This window comes from Myodes glareolus, chromosome 2 (genome assembly GCF_982192425.1).
Source record: "Myodes glareolus chromosome 2, mMyoGla1.1, whole genome shotgun sequence".
Lineage (NCBI taxonomy): Eukaryota > Metazoa > Chordata > Mammalia > Rodentia > Cricetidae > Myodes > Myodes glareolus.
Genome location: NC_142027.1, coordinates 63,550,954 through 63,565,543, shown reverse-complemented (window position 1 = coordinate 63,565,543; position 14,590 = coordinate 63,550,954). Strand labels below are relative to the sequence as shown.

At 41.2% G+C, this 14,590-nt stretch overlaps 1 protein-coding gene across 17 annotated transcripts in view; it reads right to left on the bottom strand.

Moving 5' to 3' along the window:
* Abi3bp (ABI family member 3 binding protein) overlaps positions 1 to 14,590 on the bottom strand; it is a 213,545-nt gene that overhangs the window by 126,064 nt on the left and 72,891 nt on the right. For all 17 annotated transcript variants that reach the window (XM_087900842.1, XM_087900875.1, XM_087900880.1 and 14 more), the window contains exon 3: positions 184 to 252. In XM_087900842.1, the coding sequence (XP_087756968.1) occupies positions 184 to 252 (69 nt within the window). The remainder of the gene's footprint in view (positions 1 to 183; positions 253 to 14,590) is intronic.

The following is a 14,590-nucleotide window of genomic DNA, read 5'->3' as shown; positions in this document are numbered from 1 at the left end:
GGAGTGTCTAGGACCAGGCTGTGCTGCTCGTCCCACAGGGTAAATTGCAGACTTTGGATTGACACCATCTCTACCCACATTGCTAAGCCATTCCCAAAGCATTTCATCTCGAGCATGCAGCACGGAAGCTGAAATTGCATGGTGCATAGGTAAGTACAAGAAAATCTAGAGCAAGGACCGTACCTGAACATGACTTCTTCTGACTGGGAGGAGGAGCAGGTCGCACGACTATCAGATACTTTGGCTCCGCATCTGAAACAATAACATTATCTTTCAGGAAAACCCTTTCCTTCAGAACCAGTACAGCAATTAGCACACCCATGTCCTGAAAGAACATTTGCTGGTGTTAAACTCTCACTGACCCCAGTACCACTGAAAGAGAAGACTCAAGAACTGGAAAATTAATACTTTCTAAAAAGCCCATTAAGTCTTAGAAATGAAAATTAGATCCATATTTTCAAACCCAAATGGGCTTGGGTGGGGATGAGGTCTTTAAGAAGATGCTACACAGACTTTTACTTTTTAAGTAAAATCACCTTATTCTCATTAACTCACAAATGAAAACATCACACAGTTCATTTAAGGAAACCACTCAAAATTCCTGCCTAGTCCCAAACCCTATGCATCTCAATGAATGTCTCTACTGTCAGAATGTCCATTCTGATGCTGTGCGGCTTTGCTTAAGGCTTTACCCTTTCACTGCCCAGTTCATCCTTATGCATTTATCCAGAACCAAAAATGAAAAAAAAACCCTGCAGGTTGAAACCAGAAAAAATAACTTTTTGTCATCTTTCATGACTCATGTGTCCTTTTGCCTGCATCCCTTCTTTCCACACATCTACTGTTACCCACTTGAATGCCTTTCCCAGTTTTACATTATACCCACACACTCATTTACACACACACACACACACACACACACACACACACACACACACACACACAATGTATGTATATGTGCCACATGCTTTTCTAGGGCCCTCAGAGGTCAAAAGAAGGCATCAGATTTCCTGGAACTGTAGTCACATGGGTGCTAAGACCTAAATCCCAGTCCTCTGCAAGAGCAGCAAATGCTCTTAACTTCTGAGTCCTCCTCCAGCCAGACACAGTATATTTAATAACTGTTTGAAAATTTCAAACATGCATACAATTAATTTTAATAAATATTTAGTTCCTACTTCTTCCCCTAACACCTCCTAGATTCAGCCCATGCCCACCCCCAATCTCATGTCTTCTTTTAAACTCCACTGAATCCTCTTTTGCAACTCTAGATTAATAAGAATGGGGGTTATCCACCAGAGCTTAGCATTGAGACAATCCTTAAAAATATTTAGGCCTTAAATCATGCATGTAAAATAATGTTAAACCCTATTAGGTACTATACTTGATCTTAGCTAAAAGGCTGAGAAGCAACATTAAAACTAAGAGGTGTGAGATTATCCAATTAGGACTGAGGTATCAGGAGCCATGAGAGGTACAGCAGGTGATAACTCATGTTCAGATGTCAACCCACCAGAAGAGTGATTGTATGTCACTCTCATGGTCTTTTAAAAAACTACTGTATCCAAGATGACTGATAAAACGTACATAAATAAACAAATAGCACCTAGGATGTTGGGTCAAATTTATCTCAGGGCCTGTACCTTGAGGCCTGTAGGACAGAGAAAAGCCTGGCTCAAGTTTGAAGGATAGTCTCAAAGCTACCTAGTGGGGATGAGACAGCGAAATCTAGGTAGATGCCCCTCTAGCCAGAAGGAGGGCTTGACTGTCTCTCATTGGATGTAGGTAATTCTGCATCACATGATGTCATTTACCCTATATAAGCTGACACTCATAGTAATAAACTGATTTCCTGCTTTGGCTTGACTCCCTATCGCATCTGATTATTCTGTGTTGTGGGGCTGAGGAAGGGGCAGATAGCGCACTCACCTTTCCCTGGGGTATAAGGCTAAGGAAGCCTGGCACTAGGACCTGAAAAGTAGCATTCTATCAGCAGTTTTACTAGGCTAACTGTTGATGAGTTATTAACACAGTATTTCTTCAGAAACTTTAAGACATGAGACTTCTTATTCATCAAATTTGACTTAGTTGCTACAGTCAACCAGAATTCAGCACTACTTGCTCAGGTAGACCTGAGCTATGGAAGAAGTTATAAGAGGTCTTCTTACCCAAGGTTTTTTTTTTTTCAAATTTTTTATTTTAGTATCTGTTTTACTCTGCAAGATATTAGAAGTCATTGTTGGGTTTTTGGTAAGGTGACTGGAGCTGACATAAACCTCCACAGATCAATCTAACTGCACGCTGGGAGCTGCTGAATTGTGCTGGCATGACTAGTAGGTAAACAGCAGGGGTCTTTAACATCAGTGAGGAGAATAATATTAGTGTAATTTTTACAGGGTTTGGGAAAAATGAATGTTCATGAAATGAGACAATTTTCAACTACTGTATTAGAGATATCCATGTTGACTTCTGACCATTGGGGATGTCAAAGATGTAATAGAAATGAGCCCAGGAAGTGTTTCTACACAGAGGCACGCCCTCTGTCAACTGACACAGGATTCCCCCACTTTAGTGGCACAGAGATAGCAACATCACGTTTGTGCAAGAGTCATCTGATTTGACTCGCCTCTTTCAAGCGCACACTTGTGGGGAGAAAGAAATCAGGTAATAATGAAAAGGTAATGTTTGTAGACACTTATTTTTTCTCGGGTGCACAACTTCTAAAAAGTAAATAAAAATTTTGATAGGCTTGGTTCTTTTGTGGAGCTCCTGGCAGTGGGACCAGGATCTTTCCCTGGTGCATGAGCTGGCTTTTTGGAGCCCATTCCCTGTGGTGGGATGTCTTGCTCAGTCTAGATGCAGTGGAAAGGGGGTTGGCACTGCCTTTAACTTGATGTGCCAGGCTTTGCTGACTCCCCCTGGGAGTTCTTATCCTTCTCTGAGGAGTGGATAGGGGTTGGGGTGGGGAGGAGGTAGGTGGGGGAGCTGTGGTAGGTATGTAAAATGGATAAAAAATTTAAAAAAATCTTCCAAAACTTTTCTTAATCTTTATCATGCACCACTTTCATTCAGCTCAGCACTCGCTGATCTGAACAGGAAACATGCTTGGTAAATTCAGAGTGTAAATTACTGAGCTACCATAAAGTGATATTCTAATTCAGTTTTTGAATATTAGACACACTTCATAGATAGTACACTGGCAATTCGTTCAAATGAACTTTTAAGTTGGTTTCATAACAGGTCCCTGAGTACCTCACAAGAAAAGGAACAGAGAGTCAGTGAAGAAGTTAGATCTAAAACATCAATTCAAGGGTTTTAGCAGTCTTCAGGATTACCTTAAGTCTATGCATGTGTGTATTGTGTAAATTAGCATATATGGATAGAGATCGTTTCTCTGAAGGTACAAAGTAATGTGGAGAACTAAATTTTAATTTCTTTAGTTAACCAAACTAGTGGTTCAGAGCTAAAAGCTCTGTAAATACTCTTTCTGATAACTCAGTATTGTCAAAATTCATCGAAACGCTAAATGTATAATATATCTATAAATAAGCTAAACTTATTTCCAAAATATTTCCAAATATTCACAAAAAACATTTTATTGTAACCATATTGGTAAGTGGTTTACATGGAATAATGTACTTATATTCAAATTTCTTTGCCATCATTCCAACTGATTTGGTGAAATTTTTATTATTTTTCTAACAATTTATAGTAATCTTACCCAAGGTTTTAAGAAGACAACCTCATTTACATGGCTGGCATCTCCCCATTTGCTATAATCTGCCATATGAGTTACTGAGGGAAGCAACCCCAACAGTCCCTGGAACTCACCTCAGGGCTGTGTCTGCTGCATAGCTGCCTCATGACCTGATGAACACACAACCGTATGACTTTATGATCATAGATAAGGTGTATTCAAACCTTCCCAGAGCCCCAAGGGCTTGAAAGTGTATCTTACTTATTGGAAACTCCCTTACCAAACAAGACTACAGTCACCATTGGGTGAGATTATTAGGGTTGTAGAATAAATAAACTATCATGTAATACAAGGTTTCTGTGTGCAAAAAAAAACCTGTCAATAAATTTATAAACTATTGACACAGTGATTCTGCACACCTTCTGCAATCACCTTGTGTAATAGTGAAATCATTGAGACACGGTCAGCTTCACAGAGGTGCAACATTTACAGTTGCTCCCAGATGGTTTAGGCCCTACCACCATTTGGAAATTCTTTTTATTTTTTTTTTAACTTCTTTTGTGTGTGTGTGTTTGGGTGGGTGCATCCACATGTCTGTGAAGGTCAAAGGACACCTTGTGGAAGTCATTTCTCTCTACCATCTGGGTCCCAAGGATCAAACTCAGGTCATAGGGCTTAGGGAAAATCACAATAACCTTCTAAGTCATCATGCCAAACTCCTGAAAATTACTTTGATCTTTGAACTTAACTATGTAATACTATGTCTTGTGGGATGATGGAGTATGCACAGGGGTAACGGAGCCAGAAATACTAACACTTGTCTATGGATTTCCACTACCTGCTCCGCAGAAAGCATCCCTAGGGCAGCAAACTCCAGGTTCTGTGAGACCCTGTCTCAGAGACTAAGGGGTAAAGTTGTAGAAGATACTGAAAGGTTCTGGCTTCCCCATGAACGTACACAGACCAGCATGCCTGCACGCACACGTGGGCGTATACCACACACATGCTAGGTGGGGACCAGCAAATCTTGCCTCTGTCTAAGAAAGAGGATATAAAGGTTGCTACAGCAGCCCCAACGTGACACACTGTCCACTCAAGCCAGAGCTTGTTTCAGTAGCAAATAAGGTAGTGCTTAAAGAAACCCAAACCTGCAAGGAACCTCTTTGTGCCCATTTTTGCTGTGTTAGCCAGCATGGAAGAAAAGGGAAAGACGGGACAGTTCCACTCCCCTTCAGTTCTCCCTCATTCATAAGTTAAAATGAACACCCATGGAATATGCAGGGCTGTATCGAAGGTGAATAAAAGTTGAGACATTTTGTGCAGTCTTCCCACAGTTCTGCTTAGAAAATCCCGTGCATGCAGGAGCTACAAAACACTGATTGTGCACTCCCAGCCCTGCTGTTGAGACTCAAAGGTTCTCAAATTCGCTTTGAAATGGGCCTTGTGCACTGTCATGGTCAAAGCTCCATGTCTTGTAATTTACAGTTTTTATTCTTAAAATTACATTAGCAGCTAGGCGGTGCTGGCACACGCCTTTAATCCCAGCACTCGGGAGGCAGAGACAGGCAGATCTCTATGAATTCGAGGCCAGCCTGGTCTACAAGAGCTAGTTCCAGGACAGGCACCTGCTGTAGGAAACCCTACAACCAGTAGTTCCCGCCCACTGGAGCGTGGCCTCTTATACTATTTATGCGGATGGCGAGCATGAGTCCGGTCTCTTTTCCGGCTGCGGGATTCAGCTTCTTATCTCCGTTCTAGCAGAGGAATCTGATTTGTGAGTCTATCCCTAAATAAATAACCGTCTATTTCTCAATTCTGAGCTAGTGTGGGATTTCTTTTAAGCGTCCTTCTTCAGACACCAAAGCTACACAGAGAAACCCTGTCTTAAACAAACAAACAAAAAACACATGGCAAAAACCAAGATAGAGACTGTGGGAGGAGGAGGTTTACTCTCTGATGATAATCAATCTTGCTTTTTGAAACAAAGGCCCTCAATATTAGTTTTGTATGTGACCCTACAATTATATAAATATCTTAATCTAGTCTTCAAAATGACTCTTTAATAAGTCTCTCTCTCTCTCCTCCTGGCCATATCACTTCCTGGCTGTCTGTACAGACCTCCAGACCTCTATGGTTAGCTAGTGGTTAACTCCAACCTCTGATCTACAAAGAAGCTTTGATCGACAAATAAGATATCACCATGCTCCCAATTATTCTAACAACTTAGTTTTATGTTGAACTACATTTCCTTCTCTAAGAGGCTGGGGTTCAATCCTGCCTGGCTGTCAGTGGGGCAAGGCAAATGCTTCTCTGGGTAACTTTTATCTTTTCCATTTACTAAGTGGAGACAAACCACAGTGGCTGCTTCACAGAGCCCTTCATTGTGGTTAGGTTTATTTGTAATTGCACAGATTATATGCTAGTTAGTTAATCTGTATGGTACTAATCATATGTTAATGCTATTATCAATTTTCTTGAATATAAAAGGGGCTGTGTTCTGTTGGATTGGAGGACAGACTGTAAGGGGGAAAATAATAAAAATAAATAAAAGCAAGTATTACAATTTCTGAAATAAAAACATTTCCCCCAAGAAAATTATACACCACTCTCATTCATAAATATCACTGTAAAAAGTCTTCTAGATATATTGTCCAGCAGAAGCTCACGATACATTCTAATTAGGTGTAGTTTATTACAGCAAACAAGCATAAAGTGAGTTTGGAAGACTGTACCCATAGGTCCTGAGAACACAATTGATAAGATGCAAAACCAATTTTAAGAAAGAGTGGGGGTTCTCTTTGGGGAAACCCTAATGAGACATTTTTCTAGACATCTGAGGGCACTTGTGCTCACTGGGGCCAACGCTCAGTTACCCAGTGGCAAAGGACCACGTAAGTCAGGAGTCCATGGGGAAGACTGGACAGAGGTGGCAAAGGACCATGGAAGTCAGCAGTCCACAGGGAAGACTGGACAGAGGTGGCAAAGGACCATGTAAGTCAGGAGTCCATGGGGAAGACTGGACAGAGGTGGCAAAGGACGATGGTAGTCAGCAGTCCACGGGGAAGATTGAGCAGAGATGTTAGCACTGTGCTAACTTCACAATGGTTACTAAGTTAAGAACTGAGCTCAGACTAGACCAAGCTACACTCTGAGTTCAGGCTTTGCTCATTTATGCATCCTTAAGCCTGAAACGCCATGATTATCCATTAACATATTAGGAAAGAAGGGGTAAATGGAGTTTTGCATGAAGAATGGAGAAAACTATTAGGGAATGGGAACCAGCAGAGCCCATAAACACAAACCACCTTTTCCTGTAAGCCTCATAATTCTTAAGCAGAGAATTTTTTAAAAAAATGTACTTACAGAACTGTTTCTTTTACTTAACAAAATTGTTTATACCAGATATCTGTTTTAGTGTAGATCAATAAACCTTTTCCTATTGTGCCTGAAAAATAATCAGAGACAATTTGACAAACCCTGGGCTGTTTGGTAACTATTTCCATCAAATATTACAAAATATTTTAAATGATGAACCTGTGCCCAGTTTGACAGAACACACTGCTATGCCCCTCAGTTCAAAGAAAATTTTGGCTTCCGCAGTCTCCAGGACTGGAAAAACACCAAAGTAGAAAAGATCCACAGAAGTGTAGCCAGCCCCATCACAGAACCACCAGCAATGCAGAAAGGACTTTGATGTCAGACAGAGAAGGGGGCCCAGAATATTCACACCCCTCATCTGTGGGAGCATACAATTTAGGTCGACGCGTGTCGAAGTACAAGTCTGCAGGGTTCATAACTCCAGCGAGAAGCAGCCCCTGCTCTCCCTGCAGCGGAATGGGCGGGGTCTCGAAACACGGAAAAGGAGCTTAGCTCTGATGGATGAATATGTAAGGAAAAGAGCTTTTTCTTTCCGAACTCAGTGTCCCCAGAGCTCTGCTAGACTCATCCACTCCTCACGATCCTACTAAAGTGTTTGGAAGAAAACACTTCAATGGTGTTTCCAAAACAGCGCCGCTCCAAAAACACATCCCAGTAAAGGAAACCTGGCTGGAGCGTTGCTCAGCGTTCTACTTTCACTTGGGGAGATATGGGGAGGCAACACTATCAAAGACACATTTCACCCAGGACTAGCTGTGTTAATTGTGGGCCCAATGCAGAAAACAAACGGTCAATGAAACCTTCTTTTAAAGTATAGAAAAGAAGTTATTAAGGACTTTTAAAAAACATGTCATTTCCTTTCTTTCAGTGTCTCTGCCTTCACCTGCTACTTAAGGTGATGGCTCCATTCATCTCCTAAGCCCTCCCCCTTACCTCTGACTCCCAACAACTTTGAACTGTGCTATGCTCCATTATGAAGTTGAGTTCCTCCACGAATTATGTTTGGAACCCCAGTGGGTTTTTATAAATCGAGCCAGTACTGTTCCTTACTCTCTCACATACACATTCTATGCTCTGTCGTGTGTGGACCAACTTCCCATCCTCACATGTGTGCCAGCCACACGACGACCCCACGGTGCCAGGCTGTGGTGCAGCACGAGAACCTTTTCTAGATGCACCTGCCTAGTTCTGAACCTTAAAGCCTCCAGAATCGTGGCCCAGATATATCTCTTGTTTAAATAAACATAAATTTAATAAAAATTTAGTCTCGGGTATTCTATTATAGTGACAGAAAATAGATGAAGACAAAATGTGTCCCATTCGGGTCTATTCCATTATCAAAGTTTCTTCTCTCCCTGTCTGCACTCTCAGGACAGGAAATAAAGTCTCTTTTTCCCACAACTGCAGTCTGTGCACTGGGACTTTCACACAACTGAGTAGGGGCAGAATGGTGCTTGCTTCATCCAAATACCCTAGGACTGTACAGTGATAAGTAGCTTTTTTTTTTGCTGTTTTTTTTTTCTTGACTCTTTTGGGAATCCGCCACCCAGCTCCCAAAAAATTACAGAGACTTATCACTACTTATGAACGCCTGGCCTTACCTTGGCTTGTTTATAGCCAGCTTTTCTAACTTAAATTATTCCATTTCTTTTTAACTACGTTTTGCCCCTGAACTTTTTACCTTTCTTTATTCTATAGCTCCCTTTCCTTCTTACTCTGTGGCCGGCTGTGTGTCGGGGGGACTGGCCTCCTGGCTTCCTCCTCTCCTCCTTTTCTTATCTTCATTCTTCTCGTTTTTCTTTTCCAGATTTCTCCTCCTATTTATTCTCTCTGCCTGGCAGTCCCATCTTTTCCTCTCTCCTGCCTACCTATTGGTCATTCAACTCTTTATTAGACTAATCAGGTGTTTTAGACAGGCGAGATAAAACAACTTTACAGAGTTAAACAAATGCAACATAAAAGAATGCAACACATCTTTGCATCGTTAAACAAATATCCCACAGCATAAATGAATGTAATACATCTTAAGCTAATATTCCACAGCAATGATACCTCCAGAGTATGCAAGCACAGCTGCCACCACGTCTGGCCATATGGCGCCATAGTGTGTCTGTAGCTACCCTAACACTCCCTGAGTTCACACCTAAGGGTCTGCTGGACATGGAAGCCAGCTGAAACAGTTAACTGAGAGTAAGAAGTAGACGGTCAGTCAGACAATATGTGTGGGGAATAGAGGGGGCTCTAAGTGAATGAATGGTGAGCAGATGACGTCTTGAGTACATGTGTGTCATTGACATGACTGTGTCCATGACAATGACTCCAGTGTCTCAGACCCCTCGGGAACTGGCAGAGACTTCCCCAGGTCAGACTCAGGGACCTGACGATGCCTTCCTCTGATTGGGTGTGTTAATGTTGGCAGTCTGTGAAAACCAGCAACTGAAGCTTCCTTCTCCTGATGACTGCAACCTGAGACTTTTCCCCTACAGAGACGTTCTACCAAAACTAGCTAACCTCTCTTCCTGTGAGCCACATAATAAACATGCTGAGGCTCCTGGGTGTGTAGTAGGTGCCTCTCCAACCCACCTGATCCAGTTAGTCTGTGTGTGTGTGTGTGTGTGTGTGTGTGTAATCTCTCAGGTTTTGAGGGCCAAGCCATGCTGGACACAGTGAGCAAGGGCATGCGAGCCTTGGAGATGAGACAGTTGAGAACTGAACTAAGAAGCTGAGAGGCGTGGAAGGCCAAAGTACAGAAGCTCAGACTCCAACCCCACCTCCCTAATGCGTGGGCCCACAGGACACCACTTACTAAATGAGATGTAAAGAAAACTAGGAATTGAGAAGAGTGATAATAACTCATTTAACTCGGAACCCAGAGTCCTCCAAGACTATTTGCCACCTGCTCATGAAGCACATGAAGGTCACTGAGCTGCCCCTCCACTCCCTGTCCCTGCTAGACGTTTGAGATCGAGCCTGTTCTGGTGTACACACACATTCACCCATGAACTCTTCAACATCTCACATTGTCTCTCTAGAAAGACCTAGTGAACAACCAGAACTTCATTTGGACATGTTTTCTCCAAAGAACAGTGTATGCAGTTAAGACTTCAAACCATCAGGGTGTCGTTTCTCCCAGTCCTTTAAAAGTGGCCATGACCAGGTAGAGGCACAGTGCCAAGAACTGTTTTCTAAAAGGAGTTTCCCTGTATAGTTGAAAAGAACCACGATACATGTATACCGTGGGGCTGAATAGCAGTGTGTTGTGGTGGCTAATAGACAAGACGGATCTGAAGTCAGCCTGCTGCTGGCATATTCCTAAACCTCCAGGGATCCCTGTCTTCCCCAGAATAAGGAAGATGTTGTTTACAGTATCTGTTCTACAGGGCAACTCCCAGGAACAACTGTCCAATCCCTTGGCCCAGGACATTAAGGGAACTCAACAATCATTTGGTTGCTGAAAATCTCCATCCCAGCATATACTGATTAGTTACTGTGCAGTGCATTTGGTGAGCGGGTACCATAGAGAACTCATAGCCAACATCTCCCCTTGCTTTCCCTTATCAGAAGGAAGAGTAAAGTTCGGGCTGTCACTTAATGATCAGACTATGAAAGATCTGAGGGTCATGCTGAGAACTTCTGGCTTTTGCTCACAAAGAGGTCAAGCAGGCACCTTTCCAACTACTGAGACAATGGGACACATTTAATAATTACACCAGGCAATGAGTTTAAATTTTCACATGACAGGCAAGTCAGCTATTTACCAATAGTAGAAATACCCCCAACCTCAAAAAACTGTTTCTCCCAGAGATGCTTGTTCTGTTGACAATGAGCCTTGACTGAAGAACTGAGAATAGCTCAAACTCATTGAGTCTGTTTATCAGACACATGGGGATGATGCACAAAACCCCCCAACCTGACCACAACATAAAACATAAAGCCAAATGCAGCTTGGCACAGCCCAGCATGTGGTATGACTCATGTAAGCCAAAGAACACAGAGTGAGATGGGCAAGTAACCCATTCCAAGAGAAATAACATGACAGATAATTACAAAAGCTGATAAGACATTGTCCTTGGTTTTGAAATATCCCTAAAAGCAAAGGAAATTCTAGCATCTAATTCTTTTCTTCTATTTCCACTCTTTGGATAACCCTCGAACCCTACAATTTAATCCTTTATCATTAGCTAGTCTTCCATTTAAAAGTCCTTCCTAATAGCCAGATTCTTGCAATGATTCTGGAAGAGTACACCCAGAGTAAAATAGCCTTTTAGCCCATGACAATAGGGGACATTTTAAATGTATAACCTATAATGAATTTTTGAGAGTTAGATTTTGATTTCAGTACCTGAAACAAAATGGGTAAAAAATAAAATTCTGTGTTTTACACTGAAATAATACAAATTTGTTTTAGTGAATTTCCAAGAAAAAACAGACTTAGATATGATATACTAGATCAAAAGGATGAGAAAAATCCAGTTAAAGTACAGTTAAATCCAACAGAACAAAAAGAATAAACAATTTAAAAGATCCTTAGCAGCACATGGGGATATAGTTTTCTATTTTCAGAACAGGCCTTTCTGTCATAAACTCCTGGTGAACTAATCAAATGATGGTATGCACTTATTAATAACTTAAGATCTGCTATGCCAACAGCTTTAATCGTCCTTCTTTGAAACTTAAATTCTGCTAAATTTTATGTCTTGGAAGAAAATCAAATGATTCTAGAATATCTAGCTTTTAATGAAAAAATGTATTTATTTTGAAGATTTAAAGCCAAATACTTCCCACATAGTAAATGTATTTCCAGAAAAATAACTAACTCCGAAAGTGATTTTCAGATAAAAGAGGAAAATATCTTCAGTGGCACTCACAGTTTGTTCAGACTGTGTGAGTCTCAAACTCAACCTTTCCAATTTGTTAATTTATTATGCTTCGCCAGGTGGTGGCACACACCTTTAATCCCAGTACTCAGGAGGCAGAGGCAGGAGGATCTCCGTGAGTTCAAGGCCAACCTGGTCTATAAGAGCTAGGTCCAGGACAGGTTCGATAGCTACAGCAAAACACTGTCTGGAAAAAAAATTTATTATGTTTCTAAGTTCAATACACATGAAAGGTAAAGGAAATATAAGGCCCTAGCAACTACTGCTTATGGAACTTTTTTATTTAGGTGGATTATGGGGGAAGACAGGTCACACACATGCTCGAGAACACACATATATACACATGCATGCAGCACACACACATGTGCACACCCACATACACACATCTGAACACACTCACAATTACTAACATTAACAGTAATGCTAAGAGCAGGTGTCCAAACTCTTGGTACCTGTAGTCAATGGCACCAGCTACCGAGGAGGGTGAAGCAGAAGGTACTCTTGAGAGTGGATGCTCAAGACCAGGTGAACAGCACTGTAAAATTCTGCAATTAGTTACCACAGTTCATGCAGAGTGTGCTAAAAGAAAACAGTCTGTATGATACACACACACACACACGGGGCCATAAATGATGTCTGTCTTGGCCTCTTGTGGAGTAGATGAGGCATCACATATCAAGTGGGCAACCACAACAAAGCAGTGGTGGTGGCAGTGGCCAACCACAAGTCTTGGGAGTACGCTTGTATTTTCGCTCACTTAGGTCTTTATGAATTAAGGAGCTATGATGCTTGATGTGTATTTTAAAAAGAATTCTTATAGGGCATAACAGGAGCAGACCACCAGGAGCTTCCTACTATAGATCAGAAGAGTCCCTCTATTGTAGATCAAGTAAAATTTCCTAAGTGTTGAGCAGCCTTAAAGCACAGGGGTTCAGTTCTCACCAGACTTCTGGGGTCACATTCTGAACCAGCCATTTGCTAAGTACACATCCTTGGGACATTCACTTAAGCTTAGATTTCCCTATGGGTGAGAATGGTCGTTCTCAACCTTCCCAATGCTGTGACTCTGACACCACGTGTAGGGGTAACCCAGACCATGAAAATATTTTCATTGCTAGTTCATAATTATAACTTTGCCACTGTTATGAACTGTAATGTAAATATCTGATATGTGATCCCTGTGGAAGAGCCATTTGATCCCCAAAGGGGTTGTGACCCACAGGTTGAGAACCACTGAGTGAGAGGCTCTCAAAAATGTCTTCAGCAGCTGTCTATTCTGAGTTCGGTAACTGCCCATCTTCATTGTTGATACCTGTTGGCCTCTTGACAATTATCTAAGGATTCGGGGAAGGGGACCTTCACCTGGTCTCCGTGGTCACGCTGCATCACTAACTCCTGTTGGTATACCCCGCCTCTTCCCCACCAGTATTCCTCCAGCCTAACCTAGCAAGTTCCATGTAGAGAACCTTCATTTTCTTGTCAAGTTTACTTTTAGTTATTTTTTGCCAACAAAGGCACAACCTTTTCCTTATGATATCTGCCTTCAGTAGAATAAGTAACAACCTCCATTATTTTAAGCTTTACCCCATTTCTGAACAAAATGATCAAAGAATGCACAAATACATTATGTAGAGATAGAAAAGGAAAGCTACGAGTCTCAATTTCAATGGTAGAAGAACATGATGCATTTTTTCTAGTTTTCTAGTTAAATATAAAAATTAAGGAAAGAGTCAGCAAGAAGACTCAGTAAAGTGCTTGGCACCGAGTACAGTATCCTGAGTTCAATGCCCAGAACCCACAGTTTGGAAAGAGAGACACAGTTCTCAGACCTTGTGTGTGATATCATAGTTCCAGCCCTCCACCCCGCATATATGAAAATTAAAAGTAATAAACAGTTTTAATTAAGGGTCAAACTTTTAAGAGCCATTACTACTGTATAATAATATGAACTGTGTTAAAGTTATAGCATCTAATTTAAGTTTATTCATGTCTTAATTTCTACAAGTGAATTCTATTCGGAATGTTTTGAAACATAAATTTCAAAACACACCACCAAAATAAAGAGCTATTAAAACTTTATCTAAACCATGTTACTCTCTCATTTTCATTTGTGTTTTGTAGAGTAAGTCAAAATTCTTATATTCTTAAAATAACTAATGTACTAGGGAGGCTGGAAGATAATTGCTGTGGGACAATGGTCTGTATCCTGTCAATTATATTTTAAATAAATGCTGATTGGCCAGTAGCCAGGAAGGAAGTATAGGCAGAACAACCAGTCAGGAATTAGAGGTGAGTCAATGAGAACAGGAGAATTCTGGGAAGAAGGAATTCCTTCTGCATTCTTGACCCATCCACAGAGCAAGCAAGATGTGACTGCCTTGCCGAAAAAGGTACCGAGCCATGTGGCTAACATAGACAAGAATAATGGGCTAATATATAAGAATAATAATGGGTTAATAAGAAACCCGAGCTAATGGGCCAATCAATTTATGATTATTGTAGACCTCTGTGTGATTTCTTTGGAATTAATGACTGCGGGAACTGGGCAGGACAGAAAACTCAGTCAACAAATAATAAATCTAGTATGTTGTGTCTTTATTTTCATTAAATTCAAGGAAGACTTTAATTTCTTTCTTTA